At 38.5% G+C, this 19,821-nt stretch overlaps 1 protein-coding gene across 1 annotated transcript in view; it reads left to right on the top strand.

Moving 5' to 3' along the window:
- Positions 1–6,149, top strand: part of QPCT (glutaminyl-peptide cyclotransferase) — a 75,559-nt gene extending 69,410 nt beyond the window's left edge. The window contains exons 6-7 of the mRNA XM_072409223.1: positions 1,690–1,806; positions 4,680–6,149. Coding sequence (XP_072265324.1) covers positions 1,690–1,806; positions 4,680–4,825 — 263 coding nt within the window. The 3' untranslated portion in view covers positions 4,826–6,149. The remainder of the gene's footprint in view (positions 1–1,689; positions 1,807–4,679) is intronic.
- The last annotated feature ends 13,672 nt before the right edge of the window (positions 6,150–19,821 follow it).

The raw sequence follows: 19,821 nt of genomic DNA, 5'->3' as shown, positions 1-19,821 counted from the left end.
GCTCTAGACCAGTATAGAGGTGCCCCTGGGCACTTTTTATATCTATAACTGGCTTATGACACTAAAAGTGCTGTATTACTGCATCAAAGTTTCAGGAATACTTATTACTTATTAGGTTGAGACTATTAGTGTAACACCGTCTTTTTGGCTAAACATTACCAGAACTCTTTAATGGGACATTCAGGCCAAATAGACAGCCCTTATGTCAAGCAAAGAACATTTTTCTGTTTTCTCAAAACTGAACAGAACTTGCTGTAATTGCTTTCACCCATTTACCTATAGAGCCTGATTTATTAAAGCTCTCCTAGGCTCGAAAAGATGCACAATTATTAGTGAACCTGGGTGATCCAGCAAACCTAGAATGGCTTTCTTAAAAGTAGTTTGCTATTTGTTAGCAAATACTTTTAATCCTGGACCAGATCCATTCCAGATTTGCTGAATCACCCTGGCTCACTGATGAAAGCGTATCTTCTCAAGTCTTGGAGAGCTTTAATAAATGAGGACCATAGTCTCTTCTGGTTGATTCTTCCCTATTTTTGCTTAAAGATCCTATCCATAAGAATAGAAAAAGTCTCTATAGGTAAAGGCTTTCTGGATGCAAGAAAAAGCTAGTATGTCTAAATAAATATTCAAGGATGAACCAGGATTTAGGCATCAGGTGGACATAGCTCGCATCTTTGTTGGCTAGAAAGGTATGTTGTGGATAGTTAATACTATGAAGCTTCCTAAAGGAGTTGTACCAGGGGGATAGATTTTAAAACAGGCTGTGTCTCATAAGAAGTTTCCCCGATGTGAACTCTGGATGCAGACCCAATATGTTGCACCACAGTTGAAGGTTCATATCCTGGTCCAGACTTTTATGAACTAATATATTATTTCTTCCTTTCAAAATGATCACATGCTTCCTGAAGTTGTTTAAGTCAAAGAAGGTCCTGAAGGTCCTGAACTGCAGAGGTCCTTGACTGTAGATTTCCCCTTACCTCTGCTATATACCCTATACCTTTTCCAGACCAATTTTTTGATGTTTTAACAGCATGACTTTAAAAGCTCAACTTAGCCTGAATGAAGCTATCATGTCCATTGTACTGTGTTCAGACCCACAAAGCTTCATCTTGCTGCCTTTGTCAATATACTTGTAGGGCTTCATTTACAATGTGCTGCCAGTGAGTTTAACTTTGGGGCCTTCTTTGTGACTTTGTGAGATTTGAGATTGGACAGAGATTTCAATTAAGCACAATCAAAGGAAAGATTATTTTACAAAGGTCAATGGCATCCCACTACTTAATATGTACCCTTGTACAGGTAATCACATTACTCCATCTGTGAAGAATTTTACTGCTCCACAAGATTTTAGTCTGCTTCCATAAATTCTTTAGAAAACATTTTTGATGCTCCTTCAAAAGGTAACATTTTGCCCACCATACCCTTAGCAAAAAGAGTGTCCAAGATGGCAACTTAAATTTAAAGTAATACTTTTTTTTCACATATTGTCCATTCTACCATTTCCAATTCTCTTTCCAAGTTAGCTGAAGGAGAGTGGCCAACTGGAAACGCAGTCAGATAATCCATTCGGAATCCAGTAAACCAAATTGTGGGATTTAATGGCCATAAGAAAATACATATTTTTTAATTATTGCCAGATACATGTAGATTTAATGGTGAACGATTTTCTTTTTTTTTCTTTTTAAGAAAGAAGATTACACAATTTAGGCTTGCTGAAGGATCATCCATCTGAAACACTGTACTTTGAAAGCGGTTTGCGGGCAAGACAAGTTATTGATGATCATGTTCCATTTTTAGAAAGGGGTAAGAAATAAATACAAAAAATAACAAAATATTTTTAACTGCAATGGTAGTTTATGTGTTGATTGTAATTTCTTTGCATTTTGTTTATATATAAAATGTATTACTTATTTTAAATAACCCCCCCCCCCCCCCACCTTAAATCTCTTGATAGAATAAATAGAGTGGTAATTTCCTACAGGATTTACTTCCAGTTGATATTAGCCACCCTTAAGATATCCAACCCCAAATAATGTATACGATCCCATCCTCTGACCGTGTCCTTTTCCTCCGATCTGTCAAAAAGAAACTTGTGGGGTGACATAAAAAGTGCCATTTCTGAGGCAAAACCAAGAAATGCAGAAGAATTATGTAATGTAATCCAATCATTCTTGGCTGGTTCACAGGTGCCAGAAGTTGACTTCTACATGTTCCACTGTTTTCAGAAACAGTGGTTATACAAACTAAATTTAAGTTTAGTGATTCAATGGAAAGCAAAATCTTGAAACATTTTTCAGTTTATATTTTTTAATTCAGTCAATTTTTGAGTTTGTAAAGAATAATGCAGACACTGTGATTTGTTAAACACCCTAATATTCTATTTTTTTAACTTTCTGTAAAGGAATAACACAAACTTGATACATTTTTCTGCATGTATTGATTTGGAATAGAATGCGCAGTGTTCCCAATGCATTTGCATGTATTAAAGGAAAAGCTGTTGTAAGGATTTGGTCCTTTATTCAGCTTTTTAAATACATTGCTATTATTCTGAACACAACTGTATATTGGTGGACTCTGGTGACAGTATACTGAATGTTAGTTATTGCTGTACCTATTTCATGTTGCTATCTTGGCAAATGTATTAAAGAGGAGCTAAACTTAAATTAGAAAAAAATGGTCACTATTTTTAATTACACCCACCTGTTCTCCCTCTGACACAAACTCTGCTACCTTCACCTGGTCCTTTTGAAATCATGTTGATTAGCTGGTCCAGAAAGATGTAACTACCAAACATGCACATGGGGGTTAATTCATTCCCAGCAGACAGGGGTATGCACATGTGCAGCTTGTTGTGAAGCTTGTTGTACACCAGGGGTAGGCAAACTCCGGCCTTTAGGCCAGATACGGCCTAGCCAGTAGTCCATTTCGGCCTAACGCCCCCTAGTCAATCTGGCCTAATCCCTGCCAGCAGGGGTCAGCATCCCGTGGCTCCGGAGCCGCATGCAGCGCTTGAGCCTCGTTGTTATGCCTCCCTTCCCTATTTACTACGGACGGCGTTAACACTTCTGCCGCCGGGGTAAGGGGACTTTCCCTCTCCTCCGTATGCATTGCAGAGGACAAAGATTTCCTTTAATGGGTGTTCTCTCTCCTCCCTAAGCAGTGCGGAGGAAAGGGTTTTCTCTTCAGGGGCATTCCTGGTGGGGGGCGGAGCCATCAGCGCAGGACTTGAGAGAGAGTCCGGCCTAGTGTGCCTTCTTGACCTCCTAAAATGGCCTAGTAGCCAAATAAGTTTGCTGGCCCTGTTGTACACTAAAGAAAGATTGTAAACAGGCTGCAAAAGTGACCCTACCTGACTATACTTTTTATAATTTAGGTATAGTTCCACTTTAAGAACAGTAATAACAAAATGTGTGACCATTTGTTAAACAGCAAATTCCTCATTTACAGACAGATGCCTAGTAGTATGAACAACACATTATACAAACTTTCGCATTATGATGAATGCATCTTATATCAGAGTACAAAATGCAGTAGTTTGGGGTTTGTAGTGTATGGTCCATATTGTTTGACTATGAAGGAAAACTTTCAGTGTAATGTCAGTGGTCATTATTGATCTGGTTGGATTGCTAATGACAATACATTAACTTCCATTTTTATACCATTGTATAACAATGCAATGGGTTGACTGGTGTGCCTCAAAACTCAATATGCTTCATAATATTTTTCCAGCAATATAGTGTCAGGAAGTGATTTTAAAGGAAAACGGAACTATAAATAACAGGCAAGAATCCTAGCATGCCTGCACTGTTACTTTTCAAAGCGTTATACTTTCTGTGTTGATTTGAATTTATTTGAAAGATATTCATACCATTATATTGTTTAGTTTGTGAATTGTGAATTATAACACACCATCTTGCAGAAATTTTAACTCTTTGTTGAAAAACTTTATACCATGTATAAAAATGATTTGCAACAAAATAAATCAGAAGAAAGTGAAATGTATTTTAAAATCAGCTTTTCTTTTTAAAAGACAGAATAAAGAATCGTGCTACTTAACCAGAGTTCTTTTACATGTTATTAGGTCAAAAATAAAACAAATCATATTATATTATGTTTCAAGGATACATCACATATTCCTGTAATACAAAAAACAAATGTATTCAAGTATATATTAGAGAACTACAAATCATTGACATATATAGCCTGTGACTATATTGCATTCTCTGTTCAAAATGTCTTGCTTTGTAACCACCGATTGCACTTAAGAGAGCTAAGACTATAAGTGTTAACACTCACATCCATAAAGGACATTGTTTTATTAGTAGGTATAATTACATTTATATTTATTGTGAATGAAAATTAATATTTTTTTAGGTACATTATAGTACATTCACTCATATCTAGTTTGCATGGAACAAATCACTGTACGAATAGTGTGTGTGTGTATATGTGTGTGATGGAATTAAGTTTATCAGTGAAGGCACTGAAAATGTTTGTTTTTTGTTTTGTTTGTTTAAAGGTTCAAGTAAATAAAAAAATTACAGATTTGAGTTAATATTTTCTATTCTTTCAAAACTCAGCCTGAAGCTGTTTCACCAATGCACCTGCAGTATTACAAACTTATTTTATTTGTTATTAAACATAAAAACATACTAACTGCAGGTATTTTTTTACAGGTGTTTCAGTTCTGCACCTTATTCCATCACCCTTTCCAGCTGTCTGGCATACATTTGAAGATAATGAAGAAAACCTTGATTCTGCATCTATTGACAACATCAATAAGATTCTTCAAGTGTTTGTTCTAGAATATCTTAATATATGATCATACTGTTAAAATTATTAAGCTTGGTTCAAAATACTTATTAAATGTGACACAATATTTTATTGTAAAAATTACATTGTAGAAATTTACCTTTAATCTGAGTTGTGTTATCTCCTACAGATGATGCACACACAGCTGCATAAATTGTTTGTAAGTGTTTACATCCTATGGTCTGTACTGTGTAACTTCCTCTTTCTGCTTCCTTTGTCACCAGTTACATTCAAAGTTCAAAGGTAGGTTAAATTTAGTGATACCAAAAAACATTCCTATACTATCATTTCTGTCTGTATCAGATTTTCTGGCAAAAATAAGTGTTTGTATCACAGGAACCTGTTTTACAGCTTCTCAGGATCACTATTTTACAAAAAGTAAAAATGCGAGTGGGATAGACTGGGACAGACAATGCAGTGCAGCAATATCTAATTGAGACACAAAATTACACTAACATTCCTGTATACATGCAAAGGTTTATTTTCCAATTGATTGCATTGTACCCTAAACTCTTTTGCCAGCACCAGATAAACAAACATTTTAAAAGAAAAAGCTTCAACCTCTTTAACAGAAGTGATTCAATAAAATCCTCCAAATAATTTTATGTGCAGGTAAAAGTATTCCCCCAATTGTGACCAGGGGGAGCCTGGGACATCTATTGAAGCCATCACCATGGAGAGAAGAGGAAAGATGAGATTCATTTGTTGTCAGTCTGCCCTTAAGTTCCCAGTTGAGAGCACGTCTATGTTTAGAGCTTTCAAATTGTGGCCACAATGATTAGGATAAAAGAAGATCAAGTACAGTCTGTATTTGGTATATATAGGCAGATGACATGGATGCATTAGGAGAACTTGTTGACCCTTAATGTCTCTTTAAAGGTGACCTGTCACAAAACTTGTATCGCATACATAGGTCGCTTGTCAGCTCCTTGTGTGATAGTATTAAAGTTAAGTGAAAAAAAGTTTTAGAAAAAAAAAACATGCAAATGCAATGGGAGCACATTCATACATAAGCAACTGTGCAACACATATCAGTTATGTCCACACAAGCTGTAGTAGGAAAATAATTCTAGCATCAGTATTTAATAACTCTTAACTGGTGAGCTGTAAAGGGTTTTTGAAACATCACCCACAATTTGGTATAATACTTTGTTGCTGTTTAATGGCAGCACACAATTTTTGGTCTTCACATTTAGTATTTAGCTTCTTGATTTAGTCACATCTTCTATATTTTACATAACATTTTGAGATTTTATTTTGCTTATGTGCACTTTGAGAGAAAGTGCAGAATTTGAGTGTATTTTTAAATAAAAATATTGGTTTGATAAACCCTATCACTTATATTGTGTCACATACATACATACATCGTTCCTCTGCTTCCAGAAGATATATGTTTTGGAGTTTAAGTGGGTTTTCATGTACAAAACATGAATTTTAACATATGTTCTCAAAATAAAATAAATGCTGCTCAATTATCCATTGGCAGGACCACATGTGTGTCCACAATTGGGTTTGAATCACAGAATTATGTGTCTTTCTGATTCAGAATGTAAATTTTGAAAATCTGTTAAAAAGAGAGCATTTGTGATCCAGTTTCATTCATTCCTTCTTGATGCTTCACTTGCTTCACTTCCTCCATGAAGGGAAAGGTAGAAAAATACCTTCTTTTCTTTGGTGGGGAATAAGAAGTTTATTCCCACTGAATAGCTTCCTTTCTATACCTCTGAACCTGAAACATCTGAATCCTGAGAAGGCTCCAACTGTTTTCCTGGCTCATCCTCTGAGTTGGAACTGGAGCCTGTAGTAAGTCTCTTTAAACTTTCTGTAATGGCCTGATCAATACCTTCTCATTTCCTTGGACTTCTTTATCACAACATGCTTCTTTAAAGCATGTGGCACATACAAGTTTTGATGGTAACGCTCTTGGGCCACATGCCCAACATGATTCCCTTTCAGGGCGCTCCCCTAACTGACTTCTTGATTGGGAAAAAACCTCTTCCTGCCAGCACTTTCCTGGGGCGAACTTTTCCTTATACCCTGTCCCCTATTAGAGAATCGAAGGGTAGGACTATGAAAATGCTTGAGAGGCAGTTGGGAAAGTATCAGGAGCTAGGAGAAAAGGTAAAAAATATGAGCTTATTGCTCACCACATTCTATACTATGCAACTATATGCCACAGAATTGTTTTTTTCTGAACTACATCCTACAAAAATATAACATAAAAGAAGTGACAGCTATATTTTACAATATACATTACATATATATATATATTTTTTTTTTTTTTCTTTTTTTTTTTACCAATTACCCTAAGCAGTAGTACAATGGACTTCCAAAATGTAAATATTCAAAAAAAAACACCATTTTCATCTTTAAATCTGGCGCCACTGGAATTCAGATACCCGTAATGCCAACTGCACATGCGCTGATCATGCAGTTTAGTGAAATTCAGAAAGCCCGATTTCCTCTATAGGCCAAGCATGCGCACTAAAGAAGGGCCAGCAGTCTCTGCCCTCTGGCCCCTACCTGCTGATGAAGAGGATCCTCTTGAATATGAAAGTTCTCCTGGTGCAAGGACCAGAAAATAATAGGAGGTAAGGGAGGTGGGAGTTTTTTAACTAGGGTAGGTGGGTCCTGGTGGTCAAGGGGCAGAGTTGACACATAAGGTCACTGGCAGGATGAGTGCCAGGAAAGGTCACATTGATAGGTGATTGCAATGAATCAAAACAAGTTAATCCAGAAACAAACTTGAATGCAAATCCAGGAAAGTGTGATTAAGGAAGATGTCCTCAGTGGCCTCTAGCGGCGACTAGCCTCAGACAGTTAATGATGGGACAATGGTACTGATTTAAATAACTCACTATTCAAACAACAAAAACAACTCAAAAAACGTAAATGAATTGCATTTGCTGCATTTAAAAACTAGCTAAAAAAAACAAAAATTTGGAAAATAATGACCTTCTATTTGAATGGTCATTTACTAAAGGCAGTTTCTCTAATAAAGTCGCGATCCATATATTAATTGATTACTTGTATATCACTCTGCAAATCAGGCTCAAAAAGTAAAAAAAAGCTAAAACAAAAAGGATACAAAAAAAAAATTTGAATTCTTTCAGCCTGACTGCAAATTAACCATTAGAGGCTTGTCCTTAAAACACACAAAAGAAGAGCAAAGCAAAAACAAAATTACTGAATGTTTTAGGGTCCTCTATTAAACCCACCCATTCTTTGTATCAGTCTGGGTCATACAGAGATTCCTTTTTGTCCTGTATTTATTTTTTCCTAAAATACAAATTTTTTAAATCTATTAATAACACTTTTACCACCTCTGTAAGAGGTTCATATTAGCATGGCCACTTACTGCTGAAACATTCAATAAATTCTCATTTGAAAGCTTTAAACTCAAATAACCACTTTAATTGATTTTTCAGCTGTAATCCGCCAGTAAAGATTCATTTTCTGGTAATACTTTTAAATAAAACTGATTTGTACTTGAATGGGTCCCCCAACGTGGTGAATACACCTCAGTATTACACCTGTTTGCTTTATATTACATAGTTACATAGTATGCTAGGTTGAAAAAAGACATAAGTCCTTCAAGTTCAACCACCAGGGAAATAAACATATCCCAGATATAAAATCCTATGAACATAGTTGGTCCAGAGGAAGGCAAAAAAACCCTGGTACATTTTTCTGCAACAGGGGAAAGAATTCCTTCCCGATTCCATGAGGCAGTCGGATGTTCCCTGGATCAGCAGCCTGTTATCTTTACTTTAAAGCTTTATTACCCAGTTATAGTCTGTGCTTCTAGAAATATATCCAGCTTTCTCTTAAAGAAATCTATAGCAGTTGCTGAAACTACCTCCTGAGGGGGCCTAGTACAGGGTGAATAGATCCCCGTCTAAACGTTTCTCAAGGGAGAATAAATTTAGTTCAGCTTATCTCTCCTCATAGCTGAGCTCCTCCATTCCTTTTACTAGTTTAGTTGCCCTTCTCTGCACTCTCTCCAATTCCAGAATGTCTTTTTTGTGAACTGTTGCCCAAAACTAGACTGCATATTCCAGATGTGGTTTGACCAATGCTTTGTACAGGTTCAGGATTATGTCTCCATCCCTGCAGTCCATTCCTCTTTTAATACAGGAAAGTACTTTTCTAGCTTTAGATATTGCAGCTTCACATTGCATGCTATTATTAGGTCTATGATCTACCAGAACCTCCAGATCCTTTTCCATTTCTGACTCCCCCAAATGTATTCCACCTAGACAGTATGAAGCATGTATGTTGTTAACCCCTTGGTGCATAACTTTATATTTCCCAATATTAAATGTCATTTTCTACAACAAAATATTATCTCATCAGACTTCTTTCCTGGGTTTTAATGAAGCCTACACTACCTTAATTTCAAAACCGGGTAAAGATCCTGAGTCCCTTCCTTCATATAGACCAATTTCATTGTAGAATTGTAACTATAAGATTTTGGCTAAATTGATGGCAAACAGGCTGCAGATGTTTTTACCCACTATATTATCTAAAAATCAGCTGGGTTTTGTACGTAATAAGCATTCAACTGGGATTCGGGCGGCTATTGCAGCTACTGTACAGTCTACCAAGTCACATAACTCCAAATCCATGCTGTTAAGTTTGGATGCAGAAAAAACATTTGATAGAATAGAATGGCCTTTGCTCAATGCAATATTACCTCACAGAGCTTTTAAACATGTGTTTTCCTCCTATATCCAATATATATATATATCACAATCCAAATGTATGTTAATAGGGACTTATCAAGACCCATAATTCTCTCCAGAGGAACTTGACAAGGTTTCCCCCTCTCCCCAATTCTTTTTAATTTGGCTTTGGAACCTCTTCTTAGACTTTTTGAAGATTTGCCTTAATTTAAAGGTATTTTAGGTTCTCATACTCTTAAGATCACTGCTTTTGCAGATGATCTGCTGTTATACATATCTAACCCGAGACACAGCCTGACACCTATCTTGAATTTAATTGCTCAAAATAGCTCTATATCTGGCTTTAAGAATAATCTTGATAAATCTAAAGCTTTATTTTTGACAAAATTTGTGAGACTTGTATTGGGTAGAGATTACCCATTTATATGGTGTAAAGAAAAAATACAGTACCTAGGAGTACAAATTACTAAAAATCCTCACAAATTATACTCCCAGAATATTGAACCGATTTTTAGAGCTCTTAGTGAACAACTGTGCAACTGGTCAAAACCTATGCTCTCCTATCTAGGGAGAATTAGTTTGATAAAACTCATTATTTTTCCCAAACCTCTATATATCCTTCAATCTTTACCTTTAGTAATTAAAAAGATGGACCTCAAAACTTTTTATAAATAATTCTCTGAATTCATATGGGGAGGTATATGTGCTGGACTGAGTCTCTGTGTGTTGCAACAATCGACCAGGAATGGAGGAGTAAATTTTCCCGACATTGAGTTATATATTGCTGCTTCCATCCCACGATGCAATAAAGATTGGTTACATAATACTTGTATTTACACTGACTCTACCTTGGACCAACAATTTATACCAAATAATATTCTAAAATATGTTTTACACATTCATAGGGAATTACTTCCTGAGGAAATCACGTCAAACCTGCTATTGTCATTGTAATAGTCACTCCTCTCTTTTTTTACTATATTGGGGCAATTTGGATCCCCCACATTTATCCCATTTTTCCTTGTTGCAGAAATGGCCTACTTTTCACACTCTAATGGTCAACTTATTGGTGGATGGGAGTGCGAAACGACCCTTCTGGTTTGAGGAGGTGGTGGCTGAATTTCCCTTTTTGAGGTCAGCAGTCTTTGTTTTCATGCAATTAGTCATACACTTCAAAGGGATTGAAGTTCCTATCTGCTAGGGATTGAAAGAATCCTCTGCATAGTTTGCTGTGAAGAGGCAATCCCTCTAGAAAAGCAATCACAGAAAAATATAGTACGATTAGATTAGTTTTAGATTACTCCACCAGAAAAACGGGTCTGGTTAAATGGTCTGATCATTTTCCAAGTAAATTAGCTGATAGTATCCTTGTTGCCTTCTGTAGGGCGTGGTCAGTCCTTCCTTCGGCAATGTACATAGAAATTACTCTCAGAATCTTCCATGGGGTGTATATCTCCCCACAGCGTGCATATTTAATGGGCTATGCCCCTAGCTCTAACTGTCTTAAATGTGCGCAGGATCAGGCAGACTAATACCATGCTTTTTGGAACTGTCGTAAAATAAAACAGTTTTGGCAAGAGGTGACTCATTACATTACTTCATATTTGATTAACTATGTTTCACTGACCCCGGAATGGGCTATTTTAGGTATCTATCATTTACAAGGTGCAAAGATTACTAGGGGCAGTTTATTGGCTATCCTCTCCTTAGTGGCCAAAAAAACAATACTATATAAATGGCTAGACCCAAATCCACCGACACTTGGGCTTTTTCTGGAAAAATTGGGATATGTTTTCAGAATTGCCCGGATTGAGGCATTTTTTTGAAATATGTGAATCCTATATCGAGACCCAGTCTTCTTCAATAAAACGTCAGATTATGTCTACCTTTGAACACACCTCCTGGTATGCTTTGCGCATGTTAGAAAATTACCCCTGTGTGGTCATATGTGAATAGAAACTTTCTGATATTGTCAACGAGATTTGTGTTACCATTTTTTCTCCTTCCATATTATATAAGTATACTTCCATATGCCTGTCTTTTTTTGTTTCCTTTTGTTTGTTTAGTTTTCCTTTTTTGTTTGACTTTTTTATTTATTCCATGTATATTTTTCTACACATTTGTATATTTTTATAACCCTGATTGTTGTTCTGTTTTTATTGTTATTTATTGAAACATCCTTCAATAAAAAGTTTTTTTTTTAAATGTCATTTTCCACCTGTCTGCCCAATCAAACAGTACCATGCAGGTCTGCTTATATATTATAGACATCCTGTATGGATTTAATTCCATTACATAGTTTGGTGTCATCTGCAAACACAGAAATGGTACTTTTAATCCCAAACTCTATAAAGATATTAAAATAGTAAAGGTCCCAACACTGAACCCTGGGGTACACCACTAATAACCGCAGGCCAGGCAGAGTATGGATCATTAATCACTACTCTCTGGATGCAGTCCTTAGGCCAGTTATCTGTCCATTTACAGATTAGCTGTTCTAAACCTATTAACCCTAACTTGCATATTAACTGTCTGTGAGGTACAGTGTGAAATGCTTTTGCGAAGTCCAGGTACTCCACTAGTTTTGCTGGAATGCCCTTTTCTTATTTTTTATGACTTTTTTACCATTAGCTGAAAGCAACATATGGTTTATTTTTAGCCTCTTAAACTCATTACCCATGTTTATTAGTTCACATATAAATGGACATCAACATATAAAAAGGATAAAATGTCAATGCAATCAAGGCAAGTAGGTACATAGTCTTTTTCACGCAACATCATTATATATTACGTAATTTTACTTGATACAGAGTTTCTAACAAGAATGTATAAGGTGTAAGTATAATTAGTAACACCTTGTCAAAAGCTGCAAATTTCTCCTGATGGATTTTTTTTAAATATCCCCCCACCATTCCCCTAAAACCTTTCCCTAGCACAGCAGACCCCCTTCCATTTATTTGCAAATACAAAATATAATGAATTGAAGCAATTCCAAATAAACACTAGGGGGTGCCATGTTATGGAACGGGGCTTCTACCCACCCAGTTTAGGGGGGAGGGGGGGGGGGGGGGGGGGGGGATATCCAACGTGTCAAATGTTGATTTTGGCTAGCCTGGATTAGGAATATAAAAAGGAGGGAAGGGTTTTTTTTGGATAAATACAGGCTTTTAGTAGGCGTGAATGTGTCAGAGAATTTTCTTATTTTATTTACAAAGTTTTGAGCCATGACCCTATCACTAACATAGACCTTCTATGCTAGTGGTGGTGACAATATTAGGAACACAAGGTGAAAAACAGGTCAAAATAGTATCATCTTTATCATCTCATATGGACAGTGTTCTGTAGAATATCTCAGAAACCCTAATGCGTTTCACCCCATTGGAGCTTCCTCAGGGGATTAAGCCTCTTTGTAAGATTGCTGACACCTTTGCCCAAATATGAAATGAACAACGACTAGTATTCAAAAATGTGAAGAGGTAAAACCAAAACTTGAATAGGAGTTTGGACGATATAATGTTCCTTATTTTAGGTTGTTGGAGTAGTTTAACAGGCCAATTATAGGAATGTACAGATACCCAGGTCTCGAAAAACAAGTGTTTTGGGTATGTTAGTTTTGATGTGCCCACCCACAGTAGTTCAGTATACGCTGGGATAAATGATAAGTAGTATATAGTGGTTTAAGCCTAATATCTTCGAAATTCTGAGTTTAGTGATTGTTTCCGTCTGTAACTCATATATGGAGATGTATGTGGGGTTAGACTTAAAAGTCAGCTGAATTCTTGCTTAAGGCGTCAGGTAGGAGATTAAGGCATCAGATAGGAGATGGAAGTATCAGGGGGTTTGGACTGCTGCCACAGGCAGCCATCAAGAGTAGTCAAGCAAAACCAAAGTATCAGGAACTGGAGACACAAACAGGAACAACTTAAACCTGAGGACAGAGCCAAGAGGAGCTCCATGTTCAGGCAACTTCCTGTTGCCAGTCACTTCTTTTTTTTGAGGAGGTCATATGGCAAATGAGAATCAAATGACCAGCAGGTAGGCAAACCCACCACCAGAGGGAGCGCTGGAGCAGAGGCAGCTTAGGTGGTGTTCAAACTTCACTATATAGGTGAGGTAGGTGCTTAAGAAATTCTTCCACAATAGATTGTGGATTACTAGTTAAGGTATTGGGCACTACTTTCAATCGTATAGGTTGGAAAGAGGGGTTCACATCACTCAGTCAGTTAGCCAAGAAGGAATCTGGCTTATTGCCTTTCACATACAATTTATGTTTAGCCCATCTGATTTGTCTTTCTGCCAGATGAGTTAAGCGAAGATTTAATTGAATTGGATATGCTCTGTGTCACTCAAAAGCAAAGCATTAAGAGACCAATTTACAACCCTGGGGTTTTTGATACAGGGATGAGAAGGATGTTAAGACTGCGTCGTGGTGAGACCATGGGATGGATACTATCCTGCAGGAAGAGACCAGGAAAGGTGGGGGTTGTCACAAAAACAAAATTTGATGTGGGTATGAAAAGTGTGTGTAGTCATGCTTAGTTGGAATATGTTCTGGTCAGCAGTCGATTGGAGAGAGCTGGGAAAGCAAGGTATGCAGTGACAGTACACCTCAGTCCTGTGGTGGGTGGCAAGGAGTCAAAGAGGGCCATCTTTTATCCAAAGCAGGAATGAGCATCATATTAGAATCACCGCATAATACAAAAATGCTCACCATGGGTATTGACCACAAGCAGTAAATGAGTAAAAAATGAGAAATGAGAAAAATGTTTTTCTTGCAGGCATATGATATCCACCCATAAGTAGCAAAAACATCTTGACCTTGGTCCCTTCTGGGGAGCCCTAACCCCCTGTACATTGAGAGAAAATAGATTTACCTCCATGATGAGAGGAACAAAAGGAGCTGCTCACCAAGATCTGCAGAGAGACATTCCACCATCCATGCCTCGATAGGGAAAGAAAGGGAGGGGAAAAACAAAAAGCAAACAGAAAACATAAAATAGGGGAGACAATATAAAAAGTGCAAATCTAAGATTGATCAGTTCAGATGGCAACATGCTGCAGAGCTGGTGTCCAAAGGAAGGTGACAGTGTCCACCAGACAAGGAGGAGGAAAAGGACAAGGAAAATATAAAGACCACAAAACCAAAATTGTCACACAATAACGTCCCCTTACCCAACAACACAGGACTTCATGTGCAAAATTGACCACAGGATCAAAGTGGCAGGGGTATCATTTTCAATGATGGTGCCGTAGCTTTAGGCACTAGAACAAGGCACCAAAATAGGGAAATCAGGAAAGTAAACAGAAATACCTCTTCTGGGGATCCCTGAGCAACAATATTGTAGGGTTTTTGGAGCATGGATATAAAAGCGGGTAGTAGGATCAGCCAATAACAATTTTTAGCATAAAGATCAGAAAAAAAGATACAAAATTGTAGAGGTAGGATAGCCTCAACAGTCAAATGATGGCTGAAGTCTTTAAACCCTTCATCCAGGGTCCATGGACCGACACTGGGGGACGTGAGTTGTAGATGATCCCTTTTGAAGGTGGTTTTGCTAGGACACCTATCCAAAGGTGGCACAGTCAGAGAAGGTTGATCTTTGTTAGATGGACTGGTTGTAGGATCAGAAGGTAGGAGGCTCAGTATTTGTAAAATGGTTTCCACATCTTCTGGAGTAAAAGCAGAGTATTGCTTGTCTCCATAGGTAAATATTATCTTGAAGGGAAATCCCCATCTATAGTGAATCTATTTGTCTTGAGGACAACCACCACCGGTTTAATTTCCCTGAATTTCTAGACTGTAGATGGAGCCAGGTTGGTGAAAAGCTGGTAGTCCTAGCCTTGAAAAGAGAGAGAGTTGGCTTCCCTAGCAGCTCTAAGAAGTGTTTGTTTGTGCAGTAGCAGTGTAGGTCATGGTGCCGCAGGGCAGGATGGTGGGCTCTCCGTGTCACCAGCTCAGTTGGCACAGACATGCGCAAGAAGCATAATCTAAGCAGCTGCCCCGTCTCCACCAGAGCCTCTAGAGGTCAGGATGTTATGCTGCGGGCAACTGCCAGGTTAAGGCCCTCGTGCACGCAGGGGCAGGTAACTGCTGCCAGACAAGAATCAGACAAGGTGCAGGAACATGAGACAAAGGTCAAACAAGCCAGAGGTCAGGGCAGGCAGCAAGCAGGAGTAGTATAGGATCAAAGCCAGAGTCGGTACACAGGAAATCAGTAGCTGGAGATGCAGGCAGGAATAGTAGGAGCCTGGAACAGAGCCTAAGAAAACTCCTTGTTCAGTCACTTCCTTTTATAGGGGAGGTCATGAGGTGGATGGAAATCACATGACCCACAGGTAAGAGAACCCACCACCAGAGGGAGTGTGGGAGCAGAGGCAGCACAGGGGGGTTTGCACTTCTGTCAGCAGATGGAGTTTCTGCAGAATATTCTGGTTCTCTGGGGTAAAGGGGCACCTCTCAGGGGATCACGTGACTCAGATCAGGAAGTGACAAGCAGACAAGATTACTGAACAGGGCTGCTGCTGGCTGCAGAGGAATGTGAGGTGGGTGGTATAGACACAGGCACAGATCCCTTGGTCCTGTGGTGAACTGTGAAAGTGTAGGTGTACAATAATGTCTCTGGGAGGGTCATCTGAAGTACGTCTGGTAAGGGCTCTATGGATCCGATCAAATTCCAAATGTTCCATGGGAATATTAGGTGTAAGTTCCTGAAACAAGGCAGTAACAGTCGATTGTAGATTGGTCACAAATTCAGGGTTGCCCTGGATTCAAACATTAGAGCATCTCACCCTATTTTCTGCATCTTCCAGATTGTGATTTAGAGAGTGGATTTCAGCCTTTAAATCATCTGTTTCCTCCTGGTGACCTTCCAGAACTGTAGTGAGATCATCCATCCTACCTTCAAGTTGAGTCGTGCAATAACCCAGCTCTTTAACCTCCTTGGTAAAGTGATCTTTATTTTGGCGAGATGTGGCACCTAGGGCTTTATGAAGCATTACACAGCTCAACAAAAAAAATAGTTTCTCACTTGCAAAGGATTTTTCAATATAGTTAGTGTATTTCAGGTTTGCTAAATCCAGAAATGACAGTTTTATTGAACTGGCTCTAGTTCTTGTGATACAGAGAAGAAGCATTACATAATTTGTGAAACATGAATATCTTGCGTATTTTGCTATTAAACTGGGGGACCAAGATAAGTATTGTAGAGTGTCTATGTCAGTGGAAGAATGGAAAACTGAAAAGTTTGAAATTTGGTGTACCTATGATATGGCGGGAGCCCAAAAATCACCGTAATGGTTGTTATTTTTGTGCTGTGAACGTAAAAGGTTTCAATCGTTACAAGAAATACATGTGGGAGTACCGTGATTTGGAATCAGCAAGACGACCTTCCCTCCGTTCAGTACCTTCCCTGATATTCCTGTATCCGACATGAAGGATATACAAGATTTGGAGTGTAATCCAGGAGTTAGCAGTGGAAGTGAATATGAAGGAAGGGTTTCATCAAACCAGAAGTTCTCCCAAGAAGAGCTCATTGATTTAATACGTGACCTAAGTCTGTCAAAACAAGCATCTGAACTTTTAGCATCCAGGCTAAAAGAAAAGAACTGTCTGAGACCGGAAGTTAACATAACGGTTTCTAGGACAGGAGAGATGACACTCCTACCATATTTCAGTGAAGTTGGAGAATCTGTGTACTGTTGTTACATCCCTGGACTACTAGCCCATATGGGAGTACCAGAATACTGAGCAGAAGACTGGCGGCTTTTTATAGACCGTTTCACTCAAAGTTTGAAATCTGTTTTACTGCATAATGGCAACTGCTATGCATCAATTCCAATTGGTCACTCAACAAAACTTTAAGAAGAATATGAAAATATCAAAATGGTATTACAAAAGCTTTGCTATCATGAACACCAATGGTTCATATGTGTTGATTTAAAAATCATGAACTTCCTACTTGGACAGCAAAGTGTATACAGAAAGTACTCATGTTTCATCTGCTTGTGGGATAGTAGAGCAAAACAGGATCACTGGAAAAAAGATACATGGCTTCCAAAGAGAAAACATGAAAAAAGGTGCAGCAAACATCATTAACAATGGTTGATAAAAAAAAAATCATTCTCCCTCCACTTCACATAAAGTTGGGATTAATGAAGCAATTTGTTATAGCTCTGAACAAGGACGGTGATTGCTTCAAATACATTTGTAGATTCTTCCCTGTATTGAGTAATGAAAAATTAAAAGCAGGAACCTTTGATGGACCCCAGATTCGGAAACTGATAAATGATTCAAATTTCACAAGTTACATGACTGATACTGAAGCTTCTGCCTGGCACAGATATGTCATGGTTGTCAAGAACTTCTTGGGTAACCATAAAGCACAAAATTATGAAGAACTGGTACAAAACTTGCTCTTAAACTTTAAAAATTTGGGTGCTACTATGAGCATAAAAGGTACACTATCTCCATAGCCATTTGCAAAAGTTTCCAGAAAACCTTGGCGATTTCAGTGAGAAACAAGGGGAGGGGTACCATCAAGATATAAATGTGATGGAAGAAAGGTATCAGGGCAGATCGGATAGACACATGATGGCAGACTACTGCTGGAGCCTTCAACGTGATTGCCCTGATCATCAGCATAAAAGGAAATCATACAAACTGAGTTTTTCAATGACTTCTTTTGTGATTAGTTCTGTAAATATACTGAATATAGAATATATTGACATTAAGTATTTCAAAAACTGCATTTTGTATACGTTTGCATATCTAGTTTAACTTTGATCAATTTTCATGCTTCATTAGTTTTCTATAAGGGTAATATTGAGGTAATTATTTCAAAAGCTAGAGCCAATCTAGCAAAACCAACACCAAATTTGGAATCTATGCATCAAACATAACCTAAAATGACTTTAATCTGTTTGGCAAAAAAATGTTTGTTGACCAGTGTTATAGCTCACAAAAGTGCAGTATGGTCAGCAGGTGTAGACAGTAGCTCAGGTGACAGTTGGCAGGCATAGAGGCTTGCAGATCCACAGCCCCATCCAGTGATAGATAAGTTGCTGACTGTGAGGCAGCCGCCATCTTGGCTGCTGCTGCTCCAGAGGGAGCTTTCTTAATAGACTGCTTCCTGATCCAGCGCCGATCCAGCGCCGATCAGCTTTTCCCCTGCAATGAAAAAAATGTACCAATCTCACACATGTGCAATTAGATTGCCACTCTTTTTTTCTTTTCATTTTTGCTATTAGAAGAGGCCTATGTGGCCAGCGATCCCGTTCTGCGCCACCAAAATATTGCATTCTGTCAGGCTGTGTCACTTTCAGTAGCAATGATGTCAAGGTAATAGTAGCATCTCCTCCTTTCCTTTAACCTTGCACCCTGAGATGTACCTTCTTTGCATCCCCAGCACACATTCTGAGGCTGTGCACGGATGAACAGGATTTCTGGAGCAGATTAGTCCCTGGCTTCATCCTGCCCTTCTATTGGCTGCTTGGGCTTTATACATATTAGGTTACATAATTACATAGTAGGTTAGGTTGAAAAAAGACATAAGTCTATCAAGTTCAACCACTAGGGAAATAAACATATCCTAGATATAAAACCCTATGGACATAGGGTCCAGATTGGCTCCACATTCAACTCCACCCATAATGCCTCAACCTCATCACTTGTTCCATCAGCAATTTCTTCTTTCAGATTCACTTTTAGATCACTTCTCACATACAGACAGACACCACCACCCTTTTGTTTGAATCAGTAGCACAGCTGATCTGGTACTTGTTGTTCACCAGACATATGTCAGATCTGCAGCAGTTGGTTCCCTTACCTTGCTTTTAGCTGCTCTGTCCAGGCTCTGGAGTTACAGGCGTCGCCAAACCTTTCCAGCTGATTTATCTGCACCTGCTCATCCAGTCCCCACCTAGTCTGCCTGTTAGCCTCTCTATATAAGCTGTGTTCAGACTGACCCTTCTTGCCTTTGCAATAGATGTGTTTACTTTAGGCACCAGCGTGTGTCTATTTCCGAGTGCTGATTCCCTGGTTCTGACTCTGGCTTGTTCTGACTTTGTTTGCCGCCTGCCCTGGTCCTGTTCTGGTTTTCGAGATTGTCTAGCGATTTGGTTCTACGCTTTGGTTCTATCTGCAGTCAGCTGCTGTCCACACAGGTGTGTCTGAGGGCCCCAACAGGTGAGCCGTCTGCAGCAAAGTCCATCAATCTTTGCGGGGTGCTCTGGTGAACGCCATTCCTTAGACAATTCAATGTTTGTTTGTTACATGGGAAGCGCCTTACAATTATCCATAACCCTGCCCCCAACTATCCCCAAT

Source organism: Pyxicephalus adspersus, chromosome 4 (assembly GCF_032062135.1).
Source record: "Pyxicephalus adspersus chromosome 4, UCB_Pads_2.0, whole genome shotgun sequence".
Lineage (NCBI taxonomy): Eukaryota > Metazoa > Chordata > Amphibia > Anura > Pyxicephalidae > Pyxicephalus > Pyxicephalus adspersus.
Note: the sequence above shows the minus strand (reverse complement) of the source record. Positions and strands in the feature narration are given on the sequence as shown.